Source organism: Dendrobates tinctorius, unplaced genomic scaffold (genome assembly GCF_039654945.1).
Source record: "Dendrobates tinctorius isolate UK_male_01 unplaced genomic scaffold, ASM3965494v1 ptg000098l, whole genome shotgun sequence".
In the NCBI taxonomy this organism is placed as follows: Eukaryota; Metazoa; Chordata; class Amphibia; order Anura; family Dendrobatidae; genus Dendrobates; species Dendrobates tinctorius.
In genome coordinates this window covers 28,264,730-28,285,221 of record NW_027361766.1, presented here as the reverse complement: position 1 = coordinate 28,285,221, position 20,492 = coordinate 28,264,730, and the positions used below count along the sequence as shown (strand labels likewise).

Genomic DNA, 20,492 nt, shown 5'->3' with positions numbered 1-20,492 from the left:
ATCCTTCTTTTTTTTTTTTTTTTTTTTCCCTTCCCACATGCTAACATGGGTAATTGCCACTGCAGTCATTAGGTAGTGTAATCTGCACTGATGATGTAAGTAGGTATTATATAGTCCTCCGGTGAATCAGAACCCCACCTCACTCAGTTTGTTGCCTTGAAATAACATTCTGTTTGACATTGTTTTTACGCTTAGCATGAACTGTTTTAAGTTGTTTTCTTTTTTTTTTCCCCAGTCCGAGATGAAAACAGTAGCAATTTCAGCATACGGCTAGTTTGTCCTAACTTGAATCACAATTTTTATTTTTTTAAGGGAAATAACTCTAAATAGAGGTGTACTCTGTACTGAAAACTTTCTTAATGTATAGTCATGGTCAGATCTGTGTTCCAGGCTTAATTGTGGACTTCAATGATCCCATTCTCGTTGCGTGCAGACTCCCTGTGACATACTGCTTATACATTAGAAGTTCCTCTCAAATTATTTAACTACTTATAATACCAGGGATAGATTATTTTTATTTAAATGTGGCTTTTTTGCTATATGTATATAGAATGACATAGGCTATTGTACAAGTGTGTATGTATATGTGTGTATGTATATGTGTGTATGTATATATATATATATATATATATATATATATATATATATATATATCTATCTCTATTGTACAAGGGGAGATAGAGAGAGATATATATATATATATATATATAAATTTTTTTTTTTTTGCATACGTTTTTCAGTGGTTAGCTCTGTTGCTTTGCCGCACTGGGGTTCTGGGTTCAAATCCCACCAAAATGAACATCTGCATGGAGTGTGTATGGTCTCCCTGTGGTTGTGTGGGTGTCCTCCTGGTTCATGATCACACTCCAAAGATCAACTAATAGAGAATTTAGAAAGTGAGCCCCAATGAGGACAGACAGTGGTGGTGATCTCTGTAAATCGCGGCAGAATATGATGGCACTATACACGCAAAGCATAATAAAGACTCTATATAATTTTTATCCGTGTCTCAGCTGTTGGACACTTGGGATTTATTGCAGTAACTGAGATTTTAAAAAAAAAAAAAATGTTTTGATATGAAATCTCAATTATTTCATTAAAGTTTGTTTTTTATTTTACAATATTCAAGTTTTCAATTTTTCCCTACAGCTTTCAAACTTAAAATTGCTCCAGCCTTTCCTGTGACCTGTTCTGGGTGATGCCTGAAAAAGCCCTCTGGACTCGGCATGTAGGAATGGCAGGTTTGAACAGTGTGGGCAGCACAGGCAGCTGTGATAGCATGGAGAGCATTTCCTCCAACCATTCTGCATTTGTAAGTATTCTTCTTCCTTCTTCCTCCTTTCTTGTCCCCTCCCCTCTCCCCTAGTTTTAGCGTTTCAGTAAAAAATCATCATGGACTTCAGTGGGTCAGGCACATTACTTGTATTAATGATGACTGAAGCAGTAACATTGGCCAACTGTGATCCACTATGGTCTTTGCAAGCAAAGTCAGACGCAGTAATGTGATAGGATTGTTGGAGTGAATAGCGCCATATTACCTAAAAGATGTTTGGTGCACTTTATGCTGTATGTAGAGTTAAAAAAACAAAACAAAAAATAGAACAGATGCTCCCAAAGTGTTGTAAGAACTGGTAAGTGTGGGCCAATATGTTCTGGCATCTAGTGTAGATGCTTGTGGTATGCTTGATGACTCCCATGGTGTTTCTAGGATGTTGGTCCATTGCTTTTTTTTTTTTTTTTATTCAGTTCTCCTATATTTTAGAATAATCATTCTTGCCCTCTTGCGTGAAGTGCTGACAATGTTGTTACATAGGCTGTTAAAGTGTAAATTATTAGTGGTCTGAGCCCCCATTAACGCATTGGGCATCAGAGTAAAGGTCATTTTGATGACTAGCTCAATATTGCACTACCAGACAAAGCCTCGCACATGGAGGGCCATGGAAAAAAAAAAATTTGGCTAGAACAATACCACCACCAGCCCCTTTGTTTTGGTCAATATGATACAAATTGATCCCTAATGTCTGGGTTCTCCATTCTCCAATTCTTAGTCATGTCTCAGTTAGGTCTTTTTCTAGAAAAATGGTGAAAATCGACAGGTTTGACGATTTGGCATTGACACTCCTATCGTTGCCTAGTTTTTCTTGAGTGCTGGATGGCAAAGCTAGGTTTACATCTTAAAATATATATGTTATAAAATTTTAAGATGAAAACTGTTGCTCTATATCTCACTGAAAGTTATTGGGAAAAATCACAGCATATCTTTGACTTTTTTTTTTTTGCATACTTCAGATTTTTGCCTAAATGTTTCTGAGTAGAGCTTTATCTGTTTAATTTCCTCCTTATTGTAAATGGCACAGATGTGTCCTCAGGCTGAAGGCAGTAAGTTCAAGCTTTGTGGCTCAATGATTAACCTGTCCTGCCGAACAAATGATTATGGAATAAAGTCCAATATGTTGAATAGTTTTCTTATTTCTCCAATACTTTCAGGAAAAAGGAAGGCAAAAAAAATAAAACGGGCTACTAAAAATAATTCACCTTTGTCCCTATTACACCATACCTACAAGAAGATTTGTTTAGTATTTATACAACTTCATTGCACTCTTACTGGTGGTACATAGAGTTGAGCGACTTTTGGTTTTTTAGGGTCGCGTTTCGTTTCGTGAAACCCGACTTTTCCAAAAGTCGGGTCGAGCAAGATCGTCCGATTATAGGGAAAAGTCGGGGTCGTCCCGAAACACGAAACCCAATGTAAGTCAATGGGGAATAAAAGTCGGCAGTGAGAGGAGGACAGGAAACACACCTACAGTGCCCATTTGAATGCCAAAAGCATCAATTCTTCTTACTTAAGCTCGTCAACTTTAATTAACTTCATAATACAAGTTACGCACTGAAAAATGGGGGTTATTTGGCTAAAGTTGTGGGGGGGTAGGGCTGGCTGCAGGTTTTCATGTGCCCTGGGCGAAAGAGCGCCCCTTTAACACATACCACAACTCATCATGCTCCGATACGGCAGAGAAATAGCGGTATAGTACAATGAAAAATACCTCACTTTTTACATCTCATGACGAGGCCCATCTATTTCTCCATACAGAATCATTGGTCCCATATAATATTTGAAACAGTATATGATGAGCTCCACATAATGCTACAGTATATGTTGGTCTCCATGGATGAAGCTCCACTGTCTTATGGGCCCAAATAATGCTCCAAACATAATGGGCCCCATTTCTAATGCTCTAGTGTATAATGGGCCCTGTAAATGCTGCTCCAGTGTCTGATGTCCACCTTTGGAATGTTCCAGTGTATGGTGGGCCCCATCTATCATTCTCCAGAGTATAGTGCTCCCCAAAAATTGCTGTCCCAACATTGAAAACAATCGAATAAGTCTCCTCGCTAGGGAATCCCTGTACTAGTCTGGACTCCTCGTCGTCCCCATCTTCCATCTCACTGTACAGTATTTCAACTTTGCAAGTGCTGTGATCCTGGGCAAGCAGGGGGGGCCCACTCGTTGGCGACAGCACTGGCACAGGGCCCCTGATAGTACGGTGGTGTGTCTGATGGCGGGTGGGCCGAACCTGCACTTTCATCTGCAGCTTCCTCTTTGTCACCGTGTAAGATGGAACTGTATATGGGAAGGGTAACCTGAGTTTCATCAGGGTCAGATTCAGGCCGGGTAGCGTGCGATGGGAATGTAGTGGTCTGGGTCAATGTACCAGCAGATTCATCGAGCAGTGGCTGGGCATCAGTGCACTTGTGTCGCCCCCAGGAGTACGGTCGCCACAGTGGCATTACCTTCTTCCTAGGGAGTGTGATGTCATGCTTGGGAGCAACGAAGGATCTCTCTAGCAGGTTAACTGATTGGGCGGCGTTATTCCCACGAGTCATGACCCTCCAAACAGCGTTCATGAAGGCAAAGTGTTTGTTTTACGTGGGCAGTATGGTTGCAAAGCTGAACCTTAAAGGAATGTCCAGAAGGGCACCACCAGGAGTGGAGCCTACGGTTAAATTCGACTCCACCTGGGAAACCTCAACCATGCCAGCTACAGAACAGATGCACATATTGCAAGCTTAATTCCGTTAACGAACGAGACTCCGTCATGCCCCGCGGTCCGAGTCCGGCTTACTAGAGGGATACGTGAGGCTCTGGCACATGAGATTGGCCAATAACTGGTGTGTCATGCCCTTACATGTCTGTGGCTGCATGTGCGCTACACTGAAAAGGCCAGCGTTTGTCGCTTACAGGTGCAGATAACCCGCTGAACAACGTTAGTGATGGGGATCACTGATTACAATTATTACCCGCGAACAATGATTTCCCAGTAAGTGCAGGTCAACCGCAGTTCCGGAATTAGGCCTAACCGTCATTCCTGAAAAAATGAAAAACTTGCGTGTGCAAACCACAGGTGCTGTAGCTTGCTTAACAGCTCGCCAGCCGTTCTCACGCCCAGTATGGATTACACGTGATTGCACAAAGGTGAGAAAGGGTACCGTATCCCTGGGTAACATGTATGGATAGCGTACACATTCAAAATATATGTCTATACATCAGGAGGCAGGCTCAGACGGTGTCAGGCACAGTATGGATTGCACGTGATTGCACAAAGGTTAGAAAGGGTACCGTTTCCCCGGATAACATGTATGGATGGCGTACACATTCAAAATATATGTCTATACATCAGGAGGCAGGCTCAGACGGTGTCAGGCACAGTATGGATTGCACAAAGGTTAGAAAGGGTACCGTATCCCTGGATAACATGTATGGATAGCGTACACATTCAAAATATGTCTCAGGAGGCAGGCTCAGACGGTGTTAGGCCCAGTATGGATTGCACGTGATTGCACAAAGGTTAGAAAGGGTACCGTATCCCCATATAACATGTATGGATAGCGTACACATTCAAAATATATGTCTATACATCAGGAGGCAGGCTCAGACGGTGTCAGGCACAGTATGGATTTGACGGCCCAGATTACACAGCGGAGGAGCAGGGAGAGGTAAAGATTGCAAATGCTGGGGCCCTGCCCAAGCAAGGGGGGCCCACTCGTGGGCGTCGGTACTGGCACTGGGCCCCTCATAGTACAGCGGTGTGTCTGACGGCGGGTGTGCACCACCACCGTCAGAGACACTTGATTGCACTATGAGGGACCCTGTGCCAGTGCCCGCGCCCAAGAGTCGGCCTACCCACCTGTCCAGGGCAACGGCACTCGCACGGTGTCGTGCGCTAGGTGGTGACCCCAGCCATGGGGGGGGGGGGGCAGCACAGTTAGGGAGTTTTAGAAAGTGGCATATGTTGATGTTGGACATTCAGCTGATGCAAAAGGCGAAATAGGTGAAGTCCCAGGAAGAGGTGGACCAAAGCAAGCCATTTTTCTGTCACCCTATGTGTCATCAGGGGAAGGTGGGACAAAATCCTTGGAAACCCATGCATGGTTCATTTTAATGAAGGTTAGATCATCCACATTTTGGGTTGACAGACGGGTCCTTTTTTCTGTCAGGATTGATCCAGCTGCACTGAAGACTCTTTCCGATAGCACACTTGCAGCTGGGCAAGCGAGCTCCTGTAAGGCATATTGGGCCAATTCAGGCCAGGTGTCCAGTTTAGCGGCCCAATAGTCAAAGGGGAATGACCTGTGTGGGAGAACATCGATATGGGAGGAAAAGTAGTTTGTAACCATAGTTGACAACTGCTGTCTCCTGTCACTTTCCATCGATGCAGTATTACCAGTTGTGTGAGCGGTATTTGAAAAATCAGTCCACAACATTGTCATGAAACCCCTGTCTCCAACGCCACTTCTGCTGTGTGCACCACGAACACCTCTGCCAAGCTGCCCCCGGCCTGTACGGCTCGTGTGAGAACCATCACCGCTGCTGTGTGCTGGGAATGCCTCAAGCAACCGATTTACCAGAGTTGCTTGTTTATTAGCCAATATTAGGTCAAGGTTCTCCTGTGGCATGATGTTTTGTAATTTGCCTTTATAGCGTGGATCCAGGATGCTGGCCAACCAGTAGTCGTCATCGTTCATCATTTTGGCAATGCGGGGGTCCCTTTTTAGGATCTGCAAGGCATAATCTGACGTGGGCCAATGTTCCCGGTGTCAATGATGCACTGCGAGTGCTGGGTGGAGGAGCACTTTCTGGCAAATCCACATCCCTCCAGTCACGCACAAACCCTGTACCAGACCTTGCCACGCCAACATTTTCACTTGCCCCACGAGATGCATCCTCCTCCCCTAAGTAATCATCCCCATCATCATCCTCCTCCTCTTCTTCCTCCACCTCGTCCAGGAGAGGTCCCTGAGCAGACAATGGCTGAATGTCATCAAGGATTCCCTCCTCCTCTTCCTCCTCATCAACATTGGCTGCAGACGCCTGCTCCTTAAGGTGCGTCAAAGTTTGCATGAGCAGACGCATAAGTGGGATGCTCATGCTTAGGATGGCGTCGTCTGCGCTTACCAGCCGTGTGCATTCCTCAAAACACTGAAGGACTTTACAGAGGTCTTTCAGCTTCGACCACTGCACACCTGTCAACTCCATGTCTGCTCTCAAAGTGCCTGACCGTGTATCCTCCCACAAATGCATTATGGCCTGCCTCTGCTCGCACAGCCGCTCCACCATGTGCAGGGTGGAGTTCCACCTTGTTGCAATGTCGATAATGAGGCGGTGGTTGGGAAGGTGGAGCAATCGCTGCAGCTTCTGCATACGAACGGAGTGTACAGGCGACCGGCGGATGTGCGCGCACAGTCTTCGCACCTTCTGGAGCAGGGCTGTTAACTCCGGATAATTTTTGAGGAAGCACTGCACCACCAGGTTCAAGGTGTGAGCCAAGCAAGGTATGTGGCTGAGTTTTGAAAGGGCTATGGCTGCCACAAAATTACGGCCGTTATCACTAACTACCTTGCCTGCCTCAAGATGTACACTGCCCAGCCATGACTCAGTTTGTCGCTTCAAGTACTCGGCCAGCACCTCGGCGGTGTGTCTGTTGCCCAAACACATCATCTGCAACACAGCCTGCTGACGCTTTCCACTAGCTGCTCGATAGGGGGACACATCGTGTGCAACAGTGGCAGCTGCAGATGGAGTGCTCGTACGACTGCGCTCTGTGGACGAGCTTTCGCTTCTGGAGGAGGAGGAGGAGGGTGGAACACCTACAGCCAACTGTTTCCTATACCGTGGGCTAGGCAGCACTGTCCCACCACCGCTGTCCCCTGTGGACCCTGCATCCACCACATTAACCCAGTGCGCAGTGATGGACACGTAACGGCCCTGGCCATGCCGACTGGACCATGCATCAGTTGTGAGGTGCACCTTTCCGCTCACTGACTGCTTGAGTGCATGGACAATGCAGTCTTTCACATGATGGTGGAGGGCTGGGATGGCTTTGCGAGAGAAGAAGTGGCGACTGGGTAGGTCATAGCGTGGTACTGCATAGGCCATGAGTTCGCGGAAAGCTGTGCTTTCCACCAACCGAAAGGGCATCATCTCAAACGAGATTAGTTTGGCAATGTGGGCGTTCAAACCCAGTGTACGCGGATGAGAGACTGAGTACTTTCTTGACCTACTCATAGTGTCTGGGAGGGTGAGCTGGACTTGAGAGCTGCATATGGTGGAAGTAGCGGTGGACATGGCGGACTGAGAGAGGGTTGATGATGGAGTTGGTGTTCTTTCTGATGGCCTAGAATCAGTCTTTCGTTGATATAACAGTTGGATTCCCTGACTGCTGTGGCCTTGCAACGACACCTCAACATTTGCTGCTGTGCTAACCGGTGGGCTTACAGTGGGGGAAACAATGTAGCGTTGCTGACTACCTTCGTTGTGATCAGTTGCACATGTGGCGCTTGAGGTTTGGTGTTGTGTCCACGCTTGCAAGTGCATGCTGGTTAAATGTCTAAGCATGCAACTGGTATTCAAATTTTTCAGATTTTTCCCTCGGCTAAAGGTCTTTGCGCACTTCTTACAGATAACCTTGGCCTGATCATGAGGATTTTGTTCAAAAAAGTGCCACACTGCACTCTTCCTACTTTGGCAGACATTTTGCGGCCTAGCACGCTGTGATCTTTTGACCCTCTGGACAAGCTGTCCAGCAACTCTTTTGATGTTTGGAACCTGTCTTTGGAGTGCTCCGGGCCTGCCAGATAACAGCTGTTGCGATGTCGATGTCTGCTGTGGATGCTCCTCATCTGAGCTATTGGAAGCAGCACCCTCTTCCCCCAATGGATGCCAATCTGGGTCAACAACTGGGTCATCCATCACCTCCTCTTCTATGTCATGTGCACCTTCCTCTGTGTCACCGTGTATGGTGGTATAGTGTGCGGGAAGGGGCACCTGAGTCTCATCAGGGTCAGAATCTGGCTCTGTACACTGCGAGGACAATGTAGTGCTCTGAGTGAATGTACCAGCAGAATCATCCATCAGCGGCTGTGCATCAGTGCACTCCATGTCAGATTCATCTTGGCCTGGGTAATTCACCATTTCACTTGATAATCCAGGCATGGTATGTGAAAACAGCTCCATGGAGTAATCGGTAGTATGGCCTGCGTCATCCTTCAATCTTGGTTGGGGTGAAGGACACAAGGAAAGGTGTGGTTCATGAACATGAGCCTCCAATGACGACTCAGTGCTTTTACTTTTTACAACTGAAGAAGAGGAGGCGATAGAGCTGGAGGCTGAGTCAGCAATGTAAGACAAAACTTTTTCCTGATGCTCTGGCTTTAAAAGCGGTTTGCCAACTCCTAGAAAACTAAGCGTTCGAGGCCTTATGTAGCCAGACGATGACGCAGGCTCAGCACCTCCTGCATTCGGTCCTATTTTGCTCTTGCCACTACCATCAGATCCACCACCATCATTACCAGCTGCCAACCCCCGCCCAATTCCACGGCCTCTTCCACCAGCCTTCCTCATTTTTGGTAGAAATGTAGACAAAATCCAACAAACTATATAGTAACGTAAAACAAGGTACAAGGTGTCTATAGGACAGGGGAGATTTTGAATTTCTGCAGACACTTGTGGACACTGGACACTTTTGGATTGTGTGAGGCCCACTGATATCTGAGCGCTATGTCACAGGCTCAATGGCACAGCTGTGACAAAAGTGACTAGAGGATAAGGGAGATTGGATTGCTTTTAAAAAAGCAGTTTGCAGAGCAGTGGGTAAACAGCAATGCAGGAATGTCAGGAAGCCTTAGAAGGCAGCCCAACAACCAACACCACTGATACACCACTATATAGCCTCCCCTTGCACTGCACACACAGTGACTGGTGTGTTGTGCAGGCCAAATTGCTAGCAGCAGAAGCAGTTTTTTTGTCGTCTTCCCTGCCTAACGCTCTCCCTACAGAATCAGCAGCAACCTCTCCCTATACTGAGATCGGCAGAAGTAAGATGGCGGTCGGCGTGCACGCCCTTTTATACCCCCTGTGACGCCCACCAAAGCAAGCCAATCACTTGCATGCCCTTCTGAAAGATTGTGGTGACCCCTGCCTATGTCATCACGTTGCCCACAGTGTCCGTGGATCCTGATTGGCTGAAAAACAGCGCAAAACAAACTTTTGAAACGCAACTTTGGCGCGTAAGTCGCCGACCTCGTGGCCGACCTCATCCTAGGGTCGGGTTTCGTTTCATGAAACCCGACTTTGCTAAAGGTCGGCGACTTTTGAATTTTTTCGACCCGTTTCGCTCAACTCTAGTGGTACAGGTCTGTGAGAGCCAGAAATCTTGCATGTTTTTAGGTGACCAAATACTTATTTTCCACCATAATTTCCAAAATAAATCTTGCCAAATCAGACAAGGTGATTTCTGGATTTGTTTTCTCATTTTGACTCTCATAGTTGTGGTCTACCTATGATGTCACTTATAGGCCTCTCTCATCTTTTTAAGTGGGAGAACTTGCTCAATTCCCCCCACTGTATATTAGATGACCTTGATGATTTAAGGCCACTTTACAGAAAATGATAAAGCACCATGCCAGTGTTTTTATTGCAGACCCTAGTTTTAAGGCCCCGTCTCACATAGCGAGATCGCTGATGCATCACCGATTTTGTGATGGAACAACGATCTCGCTACATGTGACACACAGTAGCGACCAGCCCCCCCCCCCCCCCCCCCCCGCTGGATATCGCTGATGGTGCTCAAATGTCTTGAGCCATTTTTTTTTCATCGAGCGACCTTGTTGGCGACGCAGAACTCAGGGACGCAGGCTGGAATCGTTCAGAATAGCTGTGTGGCAACGCACCAGCAATCCTTACCAGGTAGTATCGTTGTCGGGATCGCTGGTGTGTCGTTGAAGAGATCTGCCTGTTTGGCAGCTTACTAGTGACCATGTAGCGATGCACCAGCGATCCTATCCAGGTCGTATCGTTGCCGGGATCGCTGATGCGTCGCTATGTGAAACGGGACCCTTAGACTTGCCAGCCCTCATCTTCATCTGTTTTCGGCACTGCTCCGGTCTGTCTCCAGCAGACTGGGACCTGCTGGATTTCTCTAGTGTTTGCTGGACAATCCAGAAGTCACAACTCGATGTAAGTCTTTGAGGGCAGAACAAGGCCAGAATGGGAGCATATGACTGTGGCCCCTGACTTCTGGTCAGTCAGAAGTTGCGGTCACAATATGGTGGGGAAGGACCGGAGCTGAAGACAGTGGCTAGTAACTATAATGCCAGAGTCCGGATGCTTAGGTTAGTAGCACCACTCCAGCGGTGAAATAACGTAAAACGCTGGAGTGTGCTTTGTGTTGAAAGTGCCATGAATGAGAATAAGTTAAGTTGTTACAGTAGTTGGACAACCACTGTTGAGCATAATAATGAATTATTGTGCTTAAAGATACACCTCTGACATATAATACCATCAAAAAGAACAAATCAATGTCTGATAAAATGTAATCTTAAGTATATTAAAAAAGATGTTAAATCGATGCATGGAAAAACAGTCCTCCTATATTGGACCACACGTAATGTACTATAATGTTACTTTTTTAGTATGCATAACCACAAATATCTAGCTTAATTTACTCTAATGTGCCAAATTCTCTTTTAATAAGTGTTTTGCCTTGTCGGAGAGAAAAAATGCAAAGTAAAAGTTACCGTATATATAAAAGAGAGTGGTACAAAATGTAGTCCTGTGTGCCCCAGCAAGCACACATTTCGCCAAGCTTTGTCAACTTTTGGCTTAAAAAAGAAAAAACTTAAGTCCCTATGCTTCCTTAAGTAACACTACTGTCTAATCGGATACATAGCTTGGAGTTCATCTCAGTCAAACCAAAACACTCCTGAGTGGATAATGATTGATTACAATTGCAGAGGTGCGCTTTAATTCTAATGACTTTAAGCACCCCGGTCGGCATCTCTTAACATTTATGCAATCCCAAATGATCAACGTACCGTAGTCTTCTTCTGCATTACTGAATCTTATTTTTGTCAAGCGAGCCTCACTCCTCTGTCTCCCAGTTACCAGTTTGACCAAGGAAAGTGCTTTTGCTTGGTTTGACGTCTGGACCAATCGCATTGTTTTGCTGCTGGTCCGTGCTGTGTGATCTGCGATGCTGCAAGCAGAGGCAGATTTAACCTCTGCAGCATGAGAGGAGCTCTGTGGTACTGATGTTGGCCACATCAAACATTCTGGCCAGCTTCAGAGCCTCACTTACAAGAAAGATAAATTGCAAAGATCATCGTTCTTGGTGGTGCATTATCCTGTAATCAAGATTCTCGCTGCGTAGAACTATGGTAGTCTATGTACACCGAGCGATCTATTACAGATCGCTATGTGAGAGTTTACTGCAGTCTGCCGGGGCAAACAGACTATTAACCACCCATCAGTAGAGATTTACTGATTGGTGGTCGTTTATGGCTTCAGTTTGTATAAATGGTCCTTGCCCTTTAAATATATTAGGCTGTTGCCATAAAAGTGATGTTGCCATGAATCTCTACCATAAAAACAATGCAAATTCGAAAACCTGGGCCAGCAAACCTGTTGGTATAAGTGCACCTTGTCTATTTGGCTTAACACAGGTAGGTGTAAACAAAAAATGGAGTTCCATCCCACATTTTTACTAAAATGGCTACTGCACATCTGGTTTGAAGAGTATACTTGGCTTTTATATGCTCAAGGAGACATTTTGTCTTTCTGCTGTGTGCCAACCTGTGCAAAGCCATAGGAGTAAATGATCCTTTTCTGTCTGCCTGCAGTTATAGGGGTGGCAGGCCACTGCCTGCATATTCGTACAGTGCTACCATTGAAGTCAAAAGGGGCCATATTATTGCCTAAATGTAAATTGGGAGAGTCATCTGGACAATCTGGAAAAATAGTATAATAGGCAGGTTAGACTTTGCCTAAGGCCGGTTTACACATCAGTGTTTTGCAGCCAGAGTACGGTCCAATTATATGCCCATGAGGCTGCCAATAAGTTCTGGACAGGAGACCCGTGGCTTATCCATGCATCATGGTCTATGCTTGTACATTCAAGTTTGTAGCTCTCGTTTCCCAGATGTTCATAGAGAATAAAAACAAAGTTGATTGCTACACTAAACTTCTTGACTTTCCTTTCGCCATTTTTCCAGCCCCAGAGTGCACATTACCAACCAGTTTATACTGTTATATTTTTTTTCAGACTTTCCTGTTAAATGATTTTATACAAGTTTGTATACTTTTTTTTTTTTTTAAACTTTTTTTCTTTTATAGAGCGGAGATGGATATGATCATCTTTCTGCTGAAGAACGGGAATGCTTGATGTTTCTAGAGGAAACAATAGACTCTCTAGATAATGAAGACGATAGTGGGGTATCCAACGATGAACTGGAGACAACTGAAAAATCTGCCAGCCATCCGGTGACTGAACCAACAAAAGCTCCAAGTTCTAGTGGTAAGACATTGTATTTCTCCTAGAAGCGCTCTGTGTCCTGTTCTTATTGTCTAATGGAATTAACCAGTTAACCAGTATTAACCACCGGTTTTAGATGGGTTACAGGAATAGATGACTTCTTTTGATTTGTGATCTGCTTAAAAGGATTGCCCAATGTAAGCAGGTGCGGAGATGCAGTTTGCAGGGTGTAAGCAGAGGCGTTTCTGGCACCCGGGGAAAGAATTCGGTTCGGCGCCTGCCCAAGTACATATGCGACTTGCACACTTAGCCATGTACCCACGAGCTGCTCTCCCTAATTCTCTCAATCTTCAGTGAAAAACTGAGAGAAGCAGGAAGAGAAGCTCGTTGTCACAGGACCATAACTATGAAAATCGCATATGAATGAAGTGTCCACATGATGAGTACTGGAACCTGCAGAGATGAGTCCTGACATTGCAGCTTTTAAATTCTCACAACTAATGCACTGCACACTTTTAGGATTCTCCCTTGCCGATGTACAATCATGTCAGCACAAGTATGTGATTTGTATACTTCTGGCCACATTCCGACTCGACGTGTCCGGCCTCGCTCTGTTCATTTTCATTGAGTGAGGCCACACATGTCTAGTCGGCATGTGTCCGTATGTATGTAAATTACTGGCACAAGAGAATCCTAACAGCGTTCAGTGAGCACTGTGAGATTTCAGAAGTCTGCAGTCACATAGAATGACAGTAGACTCAGCACAAACCTGGACAACCCCTTTAATGTTCCTAACATAAATAAAAACTTGAGAATTAGTCAGTGTCATAAATAACATTTACATCCAGGTACCTTATAGACGACGTCGTCTCTGCAGTCGTTCTCCTGCTTTTCTTCTTCTTGTCCAGACCCCATGATGAGTTTTCTCATCCACAGCCGTCTCTGCAGACTTCCAGCTTCTCCGGTCTTCTGGAGCAAATCTCCACACGATCCCCTTAAAGATAGAAGTGTCATTATAATGCCCCTAAATACAAATATCTGCAATATACTGTCGCCTCACACTATTCCCCTCCATCCTCATACTGTCTCCTCTAACATCCCACCTGTTCACCATACTGTCTCCTCATATATTTACCCCCTCACTCTCTATACGGTCTGCTCACACATACCCCTGACTCCCCATACTGTGTCCACTTACATTAACCTGTTCGCTACCCATACTGTCTGCACCAATCCCCCTTACTGTTTCCTCATACATACTCTTCATTTTGTGTCATCAAATCTCCCCACACAAGTACCCCCATCCCCACTCCAAATCCCCCCCATACATTAAATAACCCCCCATCCACACTCCAAATCCCTCACACACATTAAATAACCCCCATCCCCACTCCAAATTCACCCACACATTAACCCCATCCCCCTCTTATTAACGCCCCCACACATTAACCCCCCCCCACTCATTAACGCCCCCACTCATTAACACCCCCACACATTAACCCCCATGCCCTCTACAAATTCCCCCCCCCCCCCCATCTCCCATCTTCGGCGGTTCTTCAGCTCCACAGTGGAGCACACTTACACCAGGGTTCTCTCTGGGCGCCGGGGAGTGACGTCACCAGTGTGATCACATGACCTGATCACGCTGCTAACGTCGCTCTGACCCGGCGGTCTGAGCTGCAATTGCATTCAATTGCTCCTTGGAAGCCGGCACGCGCTTCTTCTCTGCGCTGGCTGTCAGCTTGACAGCTGACACAGAGAACTGCTGACTCCCAGGCCGGGGGGGCGGCAGAACGCAGCCGCCAGGGAGGACACTGCGGACCGCTGCATTAGGTGGCCCGACTGCGCCCCCCTGCTGGCTGTGCCCGGGGAAAATGCCCCGGCTGCCCCCCCCAGATACGCCGCTGGGTGTAACAATATTATTCAATTTAACAGTAAAGAAGAAAATAATCTCCTCTCCTCGCAGGGAGTTAATAACCAGTAAACAAAGATTTAAGGAATGGTAAAAATTGCTGTGACAGTCTGAGGTTTAAACAACATTTATTGTGACTCCCGCTGGTCCTCCGTGATATACAGTCTGATGGGGGTTGTAGCAACGGCCGGTGTAGTGTTCTCAGATGGGGTTCTCTGTCAACGTTCCAACTTCTGGCGGCAGCAGGTGGCCTCCAGTCTTACCCGCTGAGCCCCTAGTCCATAAGCCTGAACAAACAAAGTGAGGGAAGCTGCAGGAGTCTCTGTAACAAGCGTGGGCTGCTGCACGCTGGTTGGCAGAGGTAACCGCACCTCGGTGTCCTGTAGCTGGTCTACACTTCATACAAGCGCTGCCCAACGTTTATCCGGGTGCACAGCGCTCTCCTCGGTGACAATCCCGCTGGAGCGTGCGTGTAAGTCTGGTTGCGGCACGTCTCTGCTCCTCTGCGCTGGATGTGGAGAGCGTTGCTCACCCTGCTGTACTGTCCCTGACTGCGGGGAACTCTGTGTCCCTTCGCACGCTTTCGTCTCTACTTCTGGCTTAAATACACCCCCTCTTCCTGGGTCATGGGACCTGTCCGGTCCCCTATTCCTTCCCCCAGGCAACATGGAATGCAGCCTCGACAGTTCCGGACCTGGCTCAATGCAGGTACCCGCAGCCCGGTCTTCCTCCTTACACCAGTACTTGACTATCTTTGTCAGGCCTTTATGGAAGTGCACCATTCTTCTACAACCACTGTCCCATTCAGACAGGAAAACAGGACGCACATTTTTGTGATCCTATAAATAGGTGATTAGTGTTGAATTTGGGACAGTACATTTAAATGTACATTAACAAAGCACTTTGCTTGTATATTTCTGTAGATGATGATGTTATAACTTGTCTTTGGATTTTCCATGTGATTAGTAATAAAATAAGTGTTTTCTGGTAATTTTTTTTTTTTTTTTTTTTTCTTTTTCATTATTCTTAACCCACTGGATTCAAATAATAAACTCAGGTGTTACTCCGCTTCCCTAACTCAAGTGCTGCACCTCTGTCATTGCTTCAGTCATTGACAGGCTGCAGAGGTGGCGTCACGTGAGGCTGCAGTGGTCACTTGTGCAATGGCAAAGCCGCTAATGCCAGTTAATGGGTGCAGTGGTCACGTGCACTGTAGTTGTGACTTCTATGCTGCAGCAGAAAGGAAACGTTGAACTTAGGGGAGAGTGAGCAACACCTGAGTTTATTTTAATAAATCATTAGCCATTAAGAAATAAAAAAAAATAATTTAATGAATAATATAGTGTTGCTTTCATGATGGTCTGATGAATTCCATGTGTTTGTTACTGTGGTGGCGCTATCGTTGGGCAGGTTTGATGACTGTAATGCAGGAACATGTTGTGATTTTTTTTTTTTTTTTTTTTTTCCATCCTGACTGAGTTTAATGATCCAAACAATTTGCGTTTATAGACTCTCATGAAGCTGTTGGTTCGGGTCGAAGTTTGATGTCCACTTTCTTTGAAAGCTCCCTTAAATGTTGTGTCCACCACTGAATATTTAGCAGACTGTGATCATCTGTTCCATTCAGCTACTACAGTGATCAATGCTGAATGTACAGGTGCTTCATTAGAGGTGTGGCGGCAGTATAAAGGTTATGACTTGTTAATCCATGTGAGCATTCACTGTAAAAGTTAAACCCTTTAACATTGTTGTTTAGCCGGGTTACATAAAGTACACATTATGCAATGATCCACACGTCTATATGACAAGTTGCAGAGGTATGGAACTTCTAAATATATCTGCAAAGGGTGTGATTAAGCACCTAAAAATTTAATTTCCCATCATCTCCTATATAAGGATCCTCCCTTCCTCTTACAATATGTTCGATTCTGATTTGAACATTAGGTAATCAAAACAAATTTACTGTACATTTTATTTTTAATAACCGATATTAATGAAGCTAGTTATTTTTATTCATAAGATGGTACCAGTAGGTGAAGTGGTGATGTGGGTTAATGTATAGTTGTGTAATTAAAATGGACAAACGTAGTAATTTATGCTGTCATTTTTGGTTTCAGGTCATGATAAACCTAGACCACTGAGTACAGTATTTCCACAAGTGGAAGAATGGGCCCATGTTGCTAAAATTCCTCAGGGATACCACAGTTTTCCAAGGATAATACAGGTTTCTCGTGAGGAAAACCCAGTACATACAGCTGACTCCAAGCTTCCAGAGTCTGACTCAGACCAGACTAAGTCTTGGCATGGGAAACCAAAAAGCATGTCTTCAATTAACAGACCACAAACAGGGGAACCTCAAATGGACTTCCTGATTATACCACCTCCTGAACCATTCCGAGATCCTCAAGTTCTCATAGATAAGAGACGCTCTGTTACTGATCCTACAGATGCACGTGAAGTAAGATATGAGAAACCGCAATTTAGACCAGCTACAATCTCCGAATATAAAGAAATGCCAGCTGTAGTAAAGCCATTTAGTATACCAACACCACTGTTTCCAAGGGTCTCCTCCCCAAAGAATACCACAAGTTCACAAGAAATGGTTACCCAGTTTGAAGAAAAATCGGTGGACGTCAAACAAGGTCCACCAACTGCACCAAAGCCACGTGCTCTGCCACCCCATATAATCATTAAGTCAAGCTCAGGTGTGGTACCTAATCTAGATCCACAGAGTAGACCAAGAACATTTTCAGCGCATGAGAGATATAGTGACAAATCTCATGAACCTACAATTCCAAAGGTTCCTCACTCCAAGGAACATGAGCGTGCCAGGCTTGAAGCATTACAAAAATTGGGCTTTATTGTAAAATCAAGTTCACAAGAGAATATTTCATTGCGGTCTTCAAAGACCGATCTGTCTCTACCACAAGGTGATAGTGACCAAGGTGACAAAGATGTTAACAGGAAAAGTGATGTTAATCAGCAAAATAGAGTGGATATTATGGACACAAATTCTACACAACCTTCAGTTATGCATAAGGCCGATGATGGCCAAGTAAGAAATGAAAGCCCAAGCAAGAACGGAAAAAGCATGAAATTCGGCTCTCTAGAAAAAGTGGAGCTTGTGAGTGGAACTACTTTAATTCACAAAGACCCTAATACAGTGGAAATGCCTCCACAGCATATTAAAAGTAGTATTTTTGCAAGAAACAGGCCCAGTGTTAATGTAGATATGCAAGAAAAAGCTGATGTAGTAATTCAAACGTCTAAGTCTTTAAATGAGGTCCCCACTGCCACTGACGGTTCTTCTAAGAACACTGAAGCAGACACTACAAACCACAAATCTCCATCACATTCTCGTGCCTCGTCAAAAGTAGATATCAAATCTAGTCATGGCACTAATTTGCTAAATGCTGGATCAGATGCTTCTTTAAAAAGTGTAAAACAAGACCTTGATAGTAAACCTTCGACTTTAAAAACAGCACCTGTGGAGAAACAAACTGCCTTTCCTGAAATTCATCCTGTTCCATTGAACACATCTGGCCATCTATCTATAGGCGAAAAACCTCAAGAAAAATTGGGTTCCTCTGAAAATATTAGTACCAGTCCTGGAAAACCCTTTAGTTTTCCACGACCAAAGGAGATTGTGGTCACTCGCCATAGTCCAGAAGTGCAAGGGAATGATAAAGTCCTTGATAAGAGCAACAGGCACAGTGCTCATTTTGAACCTTCCAATGAACCGTACCTTCACTTTCCTCAAGGCTCAGTTCCTGGTCTCAGACAAATAAACTTTAAGGCAAACACCTTAGAACGGTCTGGCGTTGGTCTTGGTGGGTCTATGTCAAGCATTGAAAAAGAGTCTCAAAAGTCAAACAGCTCTTTCTTCAAGAAACCCCTGTTTTCTGGAAATTTCTTGCGAAACAGTCGACCTAGGCCAGCATCCCTCGGCACTGGAAAAGACTTTGCCAACCTGGAATCATCAAGAACAGAAGGCGAAACTACTGAGAAACGTTCTTTCTTTTCAAGGCCTTCTCGCTCTTCTGCTCCCGTTACTAGTGTTAAAATTACTCCTAAGGGAACTTCAGAAGAGCATCGGAAAGAAGCCTTGAAAAAGCTTGGCATTCTAAAGGAATAAAAAGTTGCATATAATGTATGGTGTGTGAATTGACCTGAAGGGTAATAATGTGCAGTTACAGTGCTCTTTGACACACTAATCTTATTTTAGTCGTGAAATTTTTGAATTTGTGACACTTCCCTCCTTAATGGGAATTTATCACCAGTTTTTTGCCGCATAATGTAGAGTCAGAGATCCTGGTTCCGGTGATACTTACTGGGCTGATTGATTTTAGTTTTGATCAAATCACTGATGGCAGCAGGAAAGAAGCATAGTAAACCTGCTGCCATCTAGTTTGCTATATTCATGACCTCCTGTAGAACAATGCCCCCACTACTGATTGACAGCTTTCTGTCTATGTACAGTGTACGCAGGAAGATTGTCAGTCGGTGGTGTGGGTGGGGTTGTACAGAAGATTAATGGTGATTTTATCAAAACTGCAGCAAGGAACCCAGTAAAGTAATACATTGCTGAAATAGGAGCCTTTGCCCTTATATCATGCTGCTTTAAGATGAGGTAACAAATCCTGTTTCCGTTTAAAACAACAATTCATAATCTCCACCTGGATATTTTTTTTTTTTTTTTTTTTAAATTCCTTTGCAACCTAATGAATATAATTCATAAGCTTTAATTCAGATATAGGCAAAGTTGACCCAAATTCCTTGAAGGTGTCTAGGTTGCTGTTCCATGCAGGTGAATCATTGTATATGACTATAAACCCCATGGCACATACCAAATTAATAGGGATTCCACGTTGAGCAGTACTTCATTTTTTACTTGGTTGTATGTGCTGTAATGCTAAGGTATTGTAATAAAACTTTTTTTTTTTTTTTTTGTAATGTTTTCTCATTGCTCATGATACTTTTTATTTAACCTTTTAGATTAGCCATTTGCTTTTTGGTGCCAGGGTAATGTACAATCCTTTTACCACATCAATGTAAATACATAAAGTGTTCTTTAAAAAAAACACTTTAATGATCTTACTTGGTTTGTTAAATTTAATTTTAAAGAAAACTTTTTGAGAGTTATGTAAACATCTAATTGTCGACTTTCATCTGCCAATTCAATGTGAAAGTTGTTTTTTTTCTTTGTATATGTATAGAAAAATCTGGTCTGTCTGGTATATACTGTATAATCATGAGATGCTCTGGGTTTATGTACATTTTGTTTTATTGCACACTTTCCTGTACATTGCTTCATTAATAAAGTTTTAATAAATCTTTTTTGAAGTTGTTTTGATTCTTTTTTGAAATTCTTGCAGTTTTAAAATGTTTCTAATTCTAACAGAGATTGGGATGGCCTCTAAATGGGTCGCCCTCCCAGGACTGTGGGTTACTCAGTACCGGGCCGGTCTCTCAGATGGGAATGTCACAGCAGCGGTGACCTGGTCCAAGGCCCTGGTCGCCCATTGTAAAAGGGAGTTGTTTCAGTGTGCTTGGGGTGGTGAAAGTTTATAATTGATTCGAGACGCCACCTGTGGTGTTCGGCAATGGAGATGTAAGCCGACGCTGCAGACAGATCCTCTGGGACAGATGGTGTGGTGCAGCAATGATGTTATACCCCTCCACAGGCAGGGTTGTAGTCCCAGGGCAGTGTAGGTGAAGTGACACGTAGATGGTGTAGTGTCAGGCGCGAAGGGGAAGCGGTGCTGGGCAGGTTG

General features: G+C 44.6%; 1 protein-coding gene across 2 annotated transcripts in view; it reads left to right on the top strand.

Annotated features, from left to right (window-relative positions):
* CUNH1orf116 (chromosome unknown C1orf116 homolog) overlaps positions 1-20,055 on the top strand; it is a 52,840-nt gene extending 32,785 nt beyond the window's left edge. For both annotated transcript variants that reach the window (XM_073587266.1, XM_073587268.1), the window contains exons 2-4: positions 1,150-1,312; positions 12,668-12,848; positions 16,836-20,055. In XM_073587266.1, the coding sequence (XP_073443367.1) occupies positions 1,199-1,312; positions 12,668-12,848; positions 16,836-18,853 (2,313 nt within the window). In that variant the 5' untranslated portion in view covers positions 1,150-1,198 and the 3' untranslated portion in view covers positions 18,854-20,055. The remainder of the gene's footprint in view (positions 1-1,149; positions 1,313-12,667; positions 12,849-16,835) is intronic.
* Positions 20,056-20,492: the final 437 nt, after the last annotated feature.